Here is a 16314-nt window from a genome sequence, read left to right as displayed (position 1 = left end):
TTGCAATTCTTCCAATTGTATAACTTGATTTTAATTGAGAATACAATTTACTACCATATAAATATTTATTTTCTATTTTTCTACATATGGCAATTTCTTGTAGATTAATACTGGAATGAACATTAATTATTTATGAACATTTCAATGTTTAGTGTTTAACTGTATGTGACAAATATGTATACATTGCCTATACATTCAATGCTCCTGGTGGAGTCCAACTGTGAAATATTTTCTTGGGTAGATAACATATTCTAAAATCCTCTAACACATCTGGAAATAACTTTTGCTTAAGATATCAAATTGACCTACTTTATGCTCTGTTAAAAATAAATTGCCTTAAGAGTTTGGCATGTGCTTGGCTTGCCCTTATTACAAGAACAATAAGGATATTAAACTTTGGAGGAAATGGCTATGCGATTGTATGCCAGGGACGCTGCCAATGGTAGTGAAATGCTCTGTCCATTTGTTTTCACATTTTATAGATGAGTTCAGTTGAAGGTTGTTCATTCTCCTTTTCTCTCATCATCCCACACTCATGGCTTCTTCATCTTACAGAATTGTTTCTGATGAGATTCTTGTGAAGAATCAAGATGCAAACAGTAGTAACATAGCATTGAAGAGCACAAAGCTTGGATTCAGTTTTCACCTTTTACACATCAATGACATCATCTTAGACAAATAATTGTAAGCTCTTAAAGTCTCAGTTTCCTTAAATACAAAATGAAAACATCATTCCTTATATGAAGTTTTGTGTGCATTCAGTGAACTAAAGATTTTACAAAAATCTTTACACATTTTTTTCCAGATAGAAAGGGTTTCACAAATTATAATTATTGATATTATGATTGTAGCTAGAAATTTGGTTCTAGTATTTGCATTAACAGGTTTCTTCCTTGAATCTAATTAAAAATATTTAATCAATTTGTAAAACTATTAGTAAAGCATATTACTGGTACAACTGAATCACAAATCAAAATTGAACAAATTTGAGTACATGATTTAAAACAATGTAGAATGTGGGCTAGCTGTCCCATTCCTTTAGTTTAACAATTTATATCTTCTGCAGATCCTTTTGGCATTATTTGATATCATTGGAGGAAATTCCTCATGTATGTATGGATTAATGTATGCTGTGCTACAATGAAGAAACATTTCTGTTAAGTCTGTATTTTCAACTGTGTTTCAGTGTAATACTGCAAAATCACATTAAGAAAAAATTAGATGTAGAATAAAAAATTGCTGTACTAATTCCTTTAAGATTTCAGAGAATTATAAATCAATGAAGTCTAAAATAAATGATAACATTTAAAACATGCAATAATGCCTTCTTCCTGAACATTATTTTCTTGGAACTTTTGGGATGAAATATATCTTATGATAAAAAGAATGTATCCTAATTCAAATTCTTCCTAAAGTTTTTTTCTTATGGAAACCTGAATTTAATACTTTTTTTTTTTTTGTACCAGGGATTGAACTCTGAGGCACTCAACCAAAGAGCCACATCCCCAGCCCTATTTTGTATTTTATTTAGACATAGGGTCTCACTGAGTTGCTAAGTGCCTTGCTATTGTTGAGGCTGGCCTTGAATTTGTGATCCTCCTGACTCAGCCTCCCCAGCTGCTGGGATTACATGTGTGTGCCATAGGTCCAACTTAATACTTTTTTATAAAAGCACATTTTATAAAATCCTATTTTCAACCTATTATCAATATTTATTTATTAAGCATTTTCTACATCTATCTTCATTACATATATTGCATATATATAATTTCATTATGTATGCATGTGTTTATTTCACATATACATACATATCTATGTAGATATGTATATATAAATATATGTAAACATATTTAAAGAGAGATAATGTGAAATGGTCTCTATCTAATCTATAATATTTATATCTTCAGAAACAAATCAAAAGAGATGTCTATGAAGATGTTTACACAATGTTAATAATGCTTAGGTTCAGGTGGTATAACTTAAACATTTTTGTGATTTTTCTTATTATTTAGTTTGAATTACTTAGAGTACACATAATAAAAACAATATAGTCATAATTTTTAAAAAATCTTTTAATTATCCATCTCCTCTCCTTCAATTTCTTTAGGAAAAAATATCCACATGTAAGTCTATATGTTCAGAAATAAAAAAAATGTAAAACAATTAAGCTGGGTATACAGTTATATAACAAAATTACAGGAAAACTCAGGTAAGAGTTAAGTGGGAAGATTTTATTTATTCATTTATACATTCATTCAATATATTGTATGTATATATCACATTATTTTACCCACTCATCTTTCTGTAGATGCATTTGTTGATCCTATAATGAGGTTATTGTGAATAACACTGCAATGAATGTGGGCATGTAGATATTTTTTCAACATCCTGATTTCAGCTCTTTTAGATATATACCTAGAAGTGAGGTGCTAGAGCATATGGTAATTATATTTTCTAATTTGGGGGAACCTCCATTCTGTTTTCCACTGTGCTTACATGGCCTGATATTTCAGTGTGTAATTGGTCCATTTTCTCCACAACCTTACCAAAACGTTTCTTTTTTCTCTTTGGTAACTTCCATCCTAAGGTGATATCTTATTGTGGTTTTGGTTTGTATTCTCATGATAATTAGACATGTTGAGCACTTTTCACATACCTGTTGTCCATTTGCATGTATTCTTTTGAGAAATGTCTAGTCAAGTCCTATGGCCATTTTTGGCAGGGGTCAGGGGATGTTGCTCTATACAAAAAGTAACTAAATATGAATTTAAATAATTGAATATAAGGTCTGAAACTACAAAATCTAGAAAAACACATAGAAGTAAATGTCTTGACCTTGGTTTTGGGGATGCTTTCTTTAGTATGATAACAAAGTCACAGGCAACAGAAACACAAATATCTAAATGGGAATACTACAAGCTATAAAACTTATGTAGCACAAAAGAAAACTCAGCAAAACAAGAAGGTCACCATCACAGTGAGAGAAAATATTTGCAATCCAAATATCTGAAAAGGGACAATTTCCAAAATACATAGAAAGTTCTTCTATATCTTTTCTCTCCCTTATCATTGATTTTGCATGATAATTATTTTTGGAAGTATCCCTTAGTTTTATAAAGCTTAATTCAAAGGAACCTAGACTATTTTGGGGGCTTGGGACTGGGGATAGGGCCTATATTTTATAATTTTATAATTACTGAGTAATTTATTATCTGACTCAAAAACACACATAATTTTGGTATCTATAAAAGAATAGTGTTTCCTGGACACAAAGCAAGGAATATAAATTACTCATGGCATTTTCAGGTAAATGGATGGAGTTAGAAAAGATAATGTTAAATGAAGTTAGCCAGTCCCAGAAAACCAAATGCCGAATGTTTTCTCTGATATAAGGAGGCTGATTCATAGTGGGGTAGGGAGAGGGAGCATGGGACAAATAGATGAACTCTAGATAGGGCAGAGGGGTGGGAGGGGAAGAGAGGGGTCATGGGGTTTGAAATTATGGTGGAATGTGATGGACATTATTATCCCCAATACGTATATGAAGACATGAATTAGTGTGAATATACTTTGTATACAACCAGAGATATGAAAAATCTCTTGTGCTCTATGTATGTAATAAGAATTGTAATCCATTCTGTTGTCATATATAAAATTTAAAAAATAATTTAAAAAATAGCATGCTTATTAATTACATTTCCTGTAAAATACCAAACTTGGATTCAGGCAAAATTTCCTCTTAGAGCTAACTAGTGAATTTTACCTGTGCCTCGTGTTCCTTGAAAACAGTGATAATTAGGAGTCCTCCTACCCTTCTTTGTTCAGAGAAACCACAGACTGCAAAGAATTCAGCCTTCCTACCATGACTTATATAAGACTCAGGGTGGTCCCTGGTTTATTTATAAGAAAGCCAAACACATTTCAATTCTGTATTTTATGAATGATTAGGTGAATTGTTTTATCACTAATGATTGATAAAATCAAATCAATTTTTTGTTAGCCAAACTTTTAAAAAACTTGGTGACTCAGTAGACTTAATGGGTTAAATTTTCTCTTTCCTTGATCCCCTTAGGCCGACCCCCAACCCCCACTTACCCTGATCCCCCCATTACACCAATACGTCATACAACCTCTTCTTTAGTTCCCTGATAAAATAGGCTGATGTCTGGGTAAAACATTCTCTAATATATACTTTATTGTATGGTCATCTTACTTTCCCCACACCCAATTCTTTCTAGCCTCATTTACTCCTCCCTGTAAAAGAAAATCCCTTTCTCCCTAAACTTTGAGGTATTTTCAGACCTCTTGGTTAGAGAATTCACCATTACAACAGTCCTCCTTCCACTAGCACATTCTTTCACCTTTCCTACAATAATCCTTTTGAATACCATCTCTTCTTGCTTAAATCCAAATTTGTCTTTATTTGACATATAATGCAATTATAGAAATTATTACTCCAATTTTCTCTTTATTCTTCCTATATAAGTCTGTGTATCAACAACTAAGACATGTGAAATGCAATGGAGTTTTAGCAAACTCAGTGTGAAGCAAAATAATATTTATTATTCCCTTTTCTGTCCCAATATGTTATGGACTTCATGTTTGCATCCGTCTAAACTTCACATGTGAAGGTCCTAATCTCCCACTGTGGCTGTATTTGGATATGAGCTCTCCAGAAAAACAATAAGGTTAAATGAGGTCCTAAGGGTGGAGCCTTGATCTAATGTCTTTAGAAGAAGAGACACTAGGAAGCTCCCTTCTCCCTCCAAAGGAGTACTCAACCAAAAGGGAGAGCCCTCACCAGGCATTCACCTTACTGCACCTTGATATTGGACTTCCACAGATCTCTAGAACTGTGAGAAAATAAATATCTGCTGTTAAAGACACCTAGTCTGTAACATTGTCATGGCAGTCTGAGCAGACTAAGATGCAGTGTGAGCCAACCAAGAGGTCCCCAAATCTCTGATTGTATTTGTCAAATTTCTTTCAGTTAATTTGTGTGAAATCTGGTCAACACTACTTAATTATAATTAAAAACTGTTCAAGCAAACTGTAAAATAATAAGTAATGTCTAAACCATTTCTTTTGCTGCCACTAAAAATAGCAGTAACAAACAAGCCCTAACCAATTGAAGATTTTTGCTCCCTGTTAATGAAATGCCATCCTGTGTACTGTGACTCATGGGAAGATAGAGTCACAGGCTGCTTGAATCAGTTATTTCTATCACACACACAAAAAAAATATGCTTAAGACTGTGCTATCTATGATATAGGAATTGCATATAATATTCATTAAAGCCAAAAATAAGACATTATTTCTTGTCTGACTGGCATTTATTTTCTTTCCCTGAAAACAGTCTGATTTTGATTTGAGAAATTAACCTTGTCTCCAACAGTCACACCTTGCAAGACATAAATCAGGAATCTTGTAGTCCCCTAGTTCCAGGTCAAAACAGACTACATGTGACCCAAACCATGTCACTCATTCTTTCAAAGTTGGTTCTAGAATCAAAGAGAAAGAGTTTTATATAATTGAAATTTGTCCTTGTAAGATATGTCTTCACCAGGTGGACATTGCCTATAAACTATTCTTAGAGTTCTTGCTTCTCTAGCCTTTAGAGTTGCCCTTGTTATTAAAACATATTCCACTTCTTTCAATTCTCTTAGTGAATTGAACTACCAACAGTCTTCCAATACATGTCATTTTATTAAAGTGAGTCTGAATTTATTGTACATTGGAACTAACATTATGCATTTTAAAATATAGCAATACCAAAGCACAAATTATTTTTTAATTGTTTCATGGCAGTAATATGTGTACGTTTGTCCTGGTCTCTAGTTCAATCTGTCTTTGTGATTCTAATGATCACACATTTTGCCTTATGCTTAAAGATGCAATGATTACTACATAATTTGATAGAAAATTGTTTATTTGATTTGCCTTGCATCAAAACTGCCCAAACTTGGAAGCAACAAATAATACTTCAGTAGGTGAATGACAAATAAACTGTGGAGCATCCAGTCAGTAGAATATTATTCAGTGCTAAAAGGAATGAGTAATCCATCACTAAAAATGTGGAGCAATCTAAACTATTACTAAGTCAAAGACGCAAACTTGAGAAGGCTCCATACTGCATATTTCCAACTATAATTTTCCCTCAGTATCCATGGGGGATTGGTTCCAGGATGCCTGTGAACTTCAAAACCTCTGAATGTTCTATACTGCTGTAGAAAATTACCTACTCTTTCCACACAGCTTATTAATACCTTCCTATATACTTTGAAATATATCTAGATTTTTATGATATATAAGGTAAAGCCCATGTAAATATTTATTTTGCTACATTGTTTAGGGAGTAAACAAGAAAAAAGTCTATACTTATCCAGTAAAGAATATTTTGGTTTTAGTTTTGATCTGCTATCGGTTGGACCCACCAATACAAAGAGAAAATTATGTGCATCTTACAAAAGACAAAACTAAGAATACATTTAAAAGTTCAGTACTTGCTAGGGATTGTGTGGGAGAAGGATGAACAGATGGAACACAGAGAATTTTTAAGGCAGTGAAAATACTGTGTGATATTTTAATGGGGTATATGTCATTATACATTGTATAAATCCAGATAACATAGAGTACCAATAAATAACCTAATTCAAACTATGACTCTTGAATGATTATGTGTTATACAGGTTCAACTGTCACAAATGTACTGCTGTAAGGGGAAGATGTTGATAATGAAGAAGGGTATGCAGTGTGGGGAATGAGACATAGGGGAAATCTCTGTATTTTCCTCTTAATTTTACTATGAACCAAAAATTACTCTAAAAACAACAAAAAAATCTTTAAAAATTCATTAAAAATAACCTGCTGATATTAGAAAATAGTAGTGCACCAAAAACATGAGATGTTCAAAGTCTGAACAAGATAAGTTGGAAAATTGTGTGTAATAAAATGTTCTGGGCAATGGGAGCTTTGAAATGGAAGAAAAGAGCATTTATTATTTGAAAGAATTTTTGAAGATGAAGTCTTCCATTGCACAATGTGTAGAATACACTTAATGAAATGAATTCTGTGTGAAAGAAAGAGCATGTTGGAAATATCACTCTTAAAAATATGTTTAGAAAAGCCAGGCACAGTTGTGCATGCCTGTAATCCCAGAGACTTGGAGGCTGAGGCAGGAGCACTGCAAGTTCAAGGCTAGACTTGACAACTTGGTGAGACTCTGTCTCAAAATTAAAAAAAAAGGGACTTTGTACATACCTCATGGTTAAGCACCCATGGGTTCAATCCCTAATACCAAAAAAAAAAAAAAAAAAAATTTGGATATGTGAAAAACAGTTGGGTGTGGAAAATCCCTAGAAATAAATAAGTTAAAATCAGGAACAATGTCATTTAGCATTATTCATTATTTATGATATATATATATAATATATATATATATATATATATATATATTCTAAATTATATAAAATATATATGTATATATATATATACAATATGATATTCACTGTTTATAAGGTACTGGTTTATGTGGTAGGAATGTAGCAATAAACAATGGCAAAATTAATTGACTTCAAAAATTTTGTAAGCTTTGCCAGTTGTTTGATACCATTAATTATCCAGTATGGGGTACACAGGACTTTTTTTTCTTAGTTCTACTGCTTTTATTTTATGCACATACAGGAAGAAACTATGGTATATATACTTTTAAAATAAATGAATTTGTTAAACATAGTAAAAAATCAACAATATTACCTTTTCATCAGCAGGTATAGAGAAAAACACAGTAGTGTGGACTGTGCATTCTACTACTTCTAGGTTACTTAAGTATTATGTAGATTCAGGTAGAAACAAAATAAATGACAACATAACCATTATATTTACTATAAAAGAATAAATTAAAGGTGGCTGACCACCAAAATAATTGCCCTGAATTTACATTGTTGATAGCAACTTATTTATTTAAAACACAAATACTATAGTCAAATATATTACAGAATAGTGTCCAAGTATGGCAAACTTCCTCAGAACAAAAGAACTGGCTTTACTTGATCTCCTAGGAAGTGAAAAACTAGCAAAATAATTAGAATAATTGCAATAATTATTGAATAAAAATCAAATTTTAATTTAGAGTTTCGTCATTACACTATGATTTAGAAGATCTACAACATACCCAGAATATTTATATAATTATGTACTATTTAGAAGCATTTTAAAACTGAAAACTTCTAAGGAACTATGTCAGTATAGATAATATAAGCTTTGTTATGGGAACATATTTAGTGTGCTACCATATTCTAAATTATATAAAATATAAAATTTTAAGCAGATTTTTAGAATAACCTTTGAAAAACATGTTAACTTTTTTTCCTAAGAAAATTCCTTTATTTGAAATCAGAACTAAGGTTTTGAATAAAAACTGGCTCTCTTGTTCTTGAACCAAGTTATTTTAGGTACCTATCCCTGAATTTAAATTTACAGCATCAACTTAATCAGTTTCATATATACATCCATCTTCAATTGGATTCAGCCATATATTGCATTATACAAAACTAAAGTGTAAGGTCTTAATTAAAATAATTGCATAGCTGAGACAGATATTTACTTATGGTTGATTTAACTTTCATTTTTTTACCCTAAAATTATTATAACATCCATATTCTAAATTACCCATCAGTACTAATGAAAAATAAAGTGAAAGTATCATTTTCATGAGAATTTATGACCTTGCATGGTCAGCTCACTCTAAAGAAAAATAGGTTAAATTTTAAATCAGATTTACCTCCTGAGAATCAATGCAGCAAAGAGAACTCAGTTTACTGCTGGTCTATAGATACACATTCAAATTAACTTCCACTCTTATCTATCTCCGTGTTTCTAGAAATTACACAATCTCTCAGTTTTAGGGCATACCTCTGCAGAATGGGAACACTACCCACACATAACTTAAAGAGTGTGTAGAAGGAGTTAATTAGAAAACACCTACTAAATACACATAACCCAACAAATAGAGTGCTATGTTACATTTGTGTTAGCAACAGGAATTTTTAAGGTTCCATGATTGTAAACTCTAATGCTTAGACTTTTGCTGAAGTAAATGGTTTATATTTTAGTAGCACTATCTATCTCCACTCCAGGAACTTGTCAATATTTTTCAAAAGCCTTCCTAAAAGAATCAAGTCACTGGGGACTGATGGAAGAATACACAATACAGGTTTTACTGTATGCCTAACTTCTTTGCTACATTATTATAAACCTATAGGGACTTTCCTCAGCTTATAACCCAATTACTACTACCCATAGTCCTTAGCATTTGGTTCATTACATTCTATGGTCACCTCTCTACCCTAACCCATACGATAACAATATTTTCTCTTAATTTGAAATCAGACTCAGAAATAATTCTGATTTTCTACCAAAAATGGTATTGTTTTGTTACCTTTACAAATGATTCTATTCTTTTCTTTGTGTGTGTTTGTTTGCTTGTGTCTTTCACTTTTGTCTAGATAAGGTGAAAGGGCAGTTTTTGACCAATTTGATTAGGCCTGCTAGCTTTAATTTCCTTCTTTTGTGTTTGCTTTATTTTTGTGAACTCATTTTCAATGTATTTTATCTTGTTTTACTGCTTGAATCATTGTAAGCTACTTTAGAATAAGGTAGAATATTAATTAATTAATTAATTAATTCTCTTTAGAATAAGGTAGAATATTAAGTAGAATTAAATATAGCCTCAGATACATGAGACATAAATGAAAACAACTAAAATACATTTATCAAATTAACAATACAAATAAAATTTCCTTATATAAACACGTGGTTGAATTTATTTTTCACATTAAAAAACAGCAGCAGTGTCTGAGGTAAATTGCAAATAAATTGGAGAAAGTTAAGAGAAGAATCATAGACATGATTAAGAAAATAGAGGATAAGCACCTTGAGGAACAGCTCAGTGGTAGACCACTCTCTCAGCATGTGTGAGGCCCTGGGTTCAATTTCCAGTAGCTCAAAAAGAGGGAGAGGGGTGATATGATTGAATTTTGCTGAGTGGAGTGGCTACCTTAGTAAAAGATATATTTATTTATGTTACACTGTATCTTGATTGAATTGTAAGCTAATGAGATGTTCTATTGGGCAAACTTATGGATTATAAAAACAATATAATGCTGTATTACTCATTTCATTTAAAACATGGAGAAAGAGAGAAAATGAGAGAGACAGAGAAAGAGAGTTTCAAAAGAATTAAAGGCCCCACTGTGTTTTTTGGAAATCTCTATAAAACAACTGTTATTTTAAATGTTGTAATAAAACAATATATAAGAATGCCCTATTTTCATATTATGATTTCCAATTATTTTCTATTTGGTGAGAGACAAAGCTCTGGAAACTAACCTGAACTGAATGATGTGATATATAAAGACCATAAAACAGATAAATGTTAGTTAAGTTTACCCACTCTATATCTTTCTGCTTCTCTCTATAATTTCCAGATTTTTTATTAAAGACAAGTACAATACAGAGCTAGAATAGGTCTTTTTTCATTGTTTTATGATTGAATTTTTCTTACAGAATATTAATAACCACTTCCCCTCAAGTCACAGAAAAAAATATTTCTGTATAATTTCTTTTGTCAATTAGTAAGATAATTTCTAAATTCTTTTAAAATATCAATTGCAAATCCACAGTTAAATTGAAAATATCGTCAACATATTTACACCTTTAAATGTTATTTATGTTATTTATTTTTCTCAATCTATCTCAATCTAGCCTTCAATCTTACTGTTTTCTTAAAATATTCTCTTTACTATTTGTAAATTTTTATATGCTAATAACTATTTTTACAGGGCAAATGTGGATAATGCAAGAATATCTTCATTTTACTTAAAACTTAAAAAAAATAATGTTTTAATTGGATCTTCTATTAAAATATTATTTATATTCTATAATATAAATATATTCAACCTAGTAAAATTCTCCTTATCTTTTATTGAAAATAATAGCAATTGTTCAAAGATTTTAATTTTTGTTAGAATTAAGGGCAAAAACAGAGGGTTCTTGATATAATTATAGGAAATATTTTGTTTATGTTTTTTTAATTTTTTACCTGTTACTGTGTCCAAAGTTTGAATAAAAAATGAAAAATATAGAGTAGAAATAATAGTAATGCTGACAGAATATACCATCTATGTATGCCAGTGAAGCCTCATCCTTTATTTTAATCTATTACATTTTTATGTTATTTTAAAAGCTTGGGAAAACAGCACAAATATGATTTTAATTTTTTCCATTATCATATCTTCAGATAGGAAATATTAGTTGAGAAAATTGATTTACTATTCTTCGATACTTTGTTTCTCCCAACATAAACCGGTATGTTTTTAATTATAAGCACTCAAAAATTTGTTAATTAATGGACAACGACTATTTTGGACATCAAAATAAGAAACTATCTGAAACAAATAGGACAGCCTACATGACTCTTTATTAAATAAACATACAAAGGAATCTTTGGAAAACTATTTAATGAGTCATTTGCTTTGGTTACTTCACTTATAGGAAAATATGACAAACTTGGAAAATGCAAGTGACACAAAATAAAAAAGAATTTGTCTTAATGTATATAAAATATAATATTTATTAATTATTATTATAACTTTCAGCCATTTTTAACAGATGACTAATATTTAATATAAATAATTTATTTATGTTAAATTAAAAACTTAACTCTCAAAAACAACTACTAGAAGTGAAATGTACAGAACATCCTTATTGAAGCCTCCTTTCATTGATGCTGTTAGTTCAATACTAAAGGATCATGCATAATTAAGAATACTTTCATATGATACTGAATACTAAGTAGACATTAAATCTGTACAATTTTTTACATCTCAAAGATTTAAGCATTAAATATACTAATACAGGGCTGGGGATATAGCTCAGTGGTAGAGTACTTGATTAGCATATGTGAGGGCTAGATTTAATTCCCAGTACCACCCTAAAAAATACTACTGCAATGTGCATGATTATTTATATAAAAATATATATTTAAAATATAATTGGATAGTGGGCTATCTTTTTGTCTAAAAATAATTAGTGTTTCTTATAATGAATTAAAAGTCTTTCTTCTTGCAAGAAGAAATTACTTTTCATTCTCTGCCAAAATAAAACTAAAAGCTAAATATTTCAGAAAAATAAAAAATCAATTACCTATGTGCTGAAGAATTACCAAGGGTTTAGCTAAAATCAAATTGCATTCATCTTAAAAAAACGAATAGAGAATTTTATCTTGTATACTAAAATACAGGATTTCATTATATATTAGAATTTGTGTTCTATTTTTATGATTGGCTTTAACATATTTATAACTATTTCATTCCTATTTCAGAAAATATTTTTTTCACAAATTGTACTATCAAAATGTCTATATTCCATTATTTGATAAAAATTAGACCATTTCTAGATCAATAGAATAAAAGGAAGGGAACAGGGGGAAGAAAGAGGGGAGAGAAAGATGAAATACTGGAAAACATTTTTTTAAACAAGTAGAGACTATCATATTTGATAGAAGATATTAACCAGTGATTTCAAAGCACCAAATGGCAGATGACTAAGATGCTCTGGCAGGGCTCCTAAAGAATCTCATCTTGGATGAAATCTTAGCAATCTAATATTGATGTTAGCAAATCAATATAGTAAAAGCAATCCCTGAAATACAAAACACATAGTTTATGTGAATAATTTACAGAAAAACAAAATCCTTCTTACCACATTTTATGCTTTACACCAAGTTAAATCTTAAAAAACTATATGTCATTTTGAACAAAAACATACATGTGTCAGAGTTTGAAAGGCATGATGATCATCCACTTCTTGGACAATGTAATTATATGCTCTAAGAACAGCCACTCCGGCATCTTGCATCCCATCAACATCTTCAGAGTCATTAACCACAAATACAAAACCAATTCTAGAGGGGAAAGAAGAAGAAACATCTCAAAGAATGAAAACCAGCTGAAAAGAACAGTATCCCATCCTCAGGTACTGCAGATAACATAAGGATACAATTAGTAAGTGAAAAGCACAGTTCACACCCCACTCTAACCCAGTTGACAGAGGCAGTCACACTTCACATACAAAAATAAGAGTAGGTTCTTGTAGGCTTTTCCAATGTAAAAGCAAGCGGTTTCTAATCACACAGAGATTCCGTTACTGACATGAAGGGAATTACTTACTTAGTTCTAGATGGAAATTTTATTCTGCTTTTAAACAAAAAATTGGAGAAATGAAAGCTTTTGGACACTAAAAATAAACAAGGATAGCTTCTGAGATTTAACACAAGCAACATCAGAAATATAGATAAAAGGAAAATATGGATAAAAATTTATAATTGTCCTATACCAAAAAGCCACAACCAAGGTTAAGTTTATTACATTTTAAAATAAAGACATAAACCACAAGAAAAATGCTATTATGCATCTACAGATGGGATTAGGAAAGATACTAGAATGAATCAGATGTAACTTTCCTATGTTCATACATGAATACACTACCAGTGTAACTCCAAATCATGTACAATCACAAGAATGGGAAGTTATACGCCATTGCATATATAATATGTCAAAATACATTCTATTTGTCATATATAACTAAAAAGAACAAATAAAAATAAAATTATATTTTAAAAAATTAAAAAAACTTTTGCTCTATAAAAAGCAGAAGGAAAAGCCACAGGCTGGCAGAAAATCTTAGCAAAATACCCATGTGATAAAGGACTGGTAGCTAAAATATAAAAACAACTCTGAAAACAACATTAGGAAAACAACCAAATTTTATAATGGGCAAATGATCTATACAGACACTTTACCAAAAAAGATATGCGGAACATCCTATGTCACTGCAGAATTATAAGTTAGAACAATAATGATATATTACTACACGTCTATTAGAATGGCCAAACACAAAAACACTGACAATACGAAATACTGGCATGGAGTGGAACAACAGGAACTCTCATTCACTGCCAGTAGAAATGCAAAATAGTGCAGCTACCTTGTAAGACAACTAAGCATACACTTTTGTTTTATTTGTTTTTGCTATTTTTATTTCCTCACTCCTGTCCTTTTCTTCTCTCCTTGGCCCCATCCTAAAGTAATATCCATGAAGGGAGACTCTAGCAAAACAATCCCTACATTTCCCATCAAATATCTCTTTAATTCTAATGAAACATTTTAATGGAGGTACGCTGGTGCCTCGTTGGGAGCAAAATAAATGTTAACAGTGGCCACAATACTGTTTCTGTGATCTCTGTATAGGTTTCAGAGAGAGAGTCATCTGGGGGCTAGTTTTAGAATCCTTGAGAGTGAGGTTGGCAATAAAAGAGAAAAAAGGTTGGAGGTGGGATAAAGCATCCCAGAAGAGTTTTATGTGACTGGAGACCAACAGAGACACCAGCCCTTTGATTTGAGGTGTACAGGCACTTGAATAAATAGTGAATTCTGGCTAACTGCTTTTAGTCATCGCAGGCACTAAATGGAAGATTTGAAACAAGGAACACTAATATTTATCTGCATATTAACAAATTAAAATGAGCCAAAAATGTTCTCTTCCTCTGGAAAATACACAATACATTCATACAAACTAAATACCTGCCCACAGGAATGATTTTGCCAGATGTCCTTTTAATATTAAGGTTAATAACATCAGTGTTCTTTAGTACTCATGTGGAATTAAATCATGATTTGCCTTGGATAAGTGGATTTGTGCTCATTTCCCAATCAAATACGATAGAAGACTTGAATACCGAGATAAAAGCTACATATACCAAAAAACCCACTTGGATTTGGTGCATGAGGGATGTTGCATAGGGACAAATGGCCACAACAAGTTGTATCTCTGATGGTGTACAAAGTGGTGAAGAGTCAGCCTTGATGATAAACAATGAGAGGGCACAAAATTAAGCATACGCTTATCACACAATCCAGAAATTTTGCTTGGTATTTAGCCAATGTTAGCAATGTTATCTGTGTCCACACAAATACCTACATACAGACATTTTCAGAAGCTTTATTCATAATTGCCCAAATTTGGAAGCACAAAGATGTCCTTCAACAGGTGAAGAGATAAACTGTGATATATCCATAAAAGGGATTAAACGACACGAAATTATCAACCCACAAAGAAATGGAGGCCAGGCACAGTGGAGCATGCCTGTAATGGCTCAGGAGGCTGAGGCAGGAGGATTGCAAGTTCAAAGCCAACCTCAGCAACTCAGCGAGACCCTGTCTCTAAATAAAATATATAAAAAAGGGCTGGGGATGTAGCTCAGTGGGTTCAAACCCAGGCACCAAAAAAAAAAAAAAAAAAGCTACAGAAGAATCTTCAATGCAAGGAAGCTCATTCAAAAAAGACTATATACTATATACTGCATGACTGAAACTATGTGCCATTCTATAAAAGGCGAAACTATGAAGACTGTTAAAAGATAAATAGTTGCCAAGGCTCTGGGGATAATGGAGGAAGAAACAAACATGGGGAGCACAGTAGATTTTTAGGGCAGTGACTTGAACTCATATGATACTATAATACAGATACTTGACATTCCAAATTTGTCCTTTATCAAAACCCCTTACCATGTGCCACACAAACAGTAAATCTTAATAGAAGCTTTGAAGTTTAGTTAATATTAGTGTACCAATATTAATTAATTAATCAACATAGTTCTGGAAAAGCAATCTATTAATTTTAGAATAGAGGGGTTACAGCTTAAAAACAGAGGAAAATATAAAGTTAAATATCAAATTGTTAAAATTGATTAGCTCTGCTAAGGTGGATGTTTATGTGGACAGAGATAGAAAGATTTTTTTAGTTGAAAACTGTCTTTTTTTTTTTTTTAATCCCACTTCTGATTGAAATCATGAAAAGCAGTCTAATATTCTTATGTAAGCAAACATATGAGCTAACACCAAGTTAGAGCAGCAGAACCTTATTATCTCCTTATAACTAATTCCTCATTCCCGAGTTTCCAATTTGGAGTACAGGATTCAAAGGTTTTTTTGTTAGCTTGGCCAGGAATTATCTTCTGGGCCTCCCTCCACAGATATCAGGAGGTAGTCTGAAAACCTGTAGGCACCTCTCCCCTGCCAAAACCTTAGTGCAGGACCACATTCACCCACACCAAGAGCAAAAGTAAAGCCTGCCTGCTCACATCTCCCCCCAAACTGTTCACATCACACTTTTCGTTGCCTCAGAGTCTGGGTGCCTTATTCTTATCTACCTTTGTCAACTGAAGATCACAATCCTTTTTCCTGTCCCTCGGTA

At 31.7% G+C, this 16314-nt stretch overlaps 1 protein-coding gene across 1 annotated transcript in view; it reads right to left on the bottom strand.

Annotated features, from left to right (window-relative positions):
• The window catches only part of LOC308634067 (UDP-glucose:glycoprotein glucosyltransferase 1-like), a gene marked incomplete at both ends in the record, with an annotated part of 30405 nt that overhangs the window by 7834 nt on the left and 6257 nt on the right, over positions 1-16314 (bottom strand). Inside the window, one exon of the mRNA XM_081267644.1 lies at positions 12829-12964. Coding sequence (XP_081123770.1) covers positions 12829-12964 — 136 coding nt within the window. The remainder of the gene's footprint in view (positions 1-12828; positions 12965-16314) is intronic.

This window comes from Spermophilus citellus, assembly GCF_964194105.1.
Source record: "Spermophilus citellus genome assembly, chromosome: 15".
NCBI lineage: Eukaryota > Metazoa > Chordata > Mammalia > Rodentia > Sciuridae > Spermophilus > Spermophilus citellus.
This window is presented reverse-complemented; position numbering and strand designations above follow the sequence as displayed.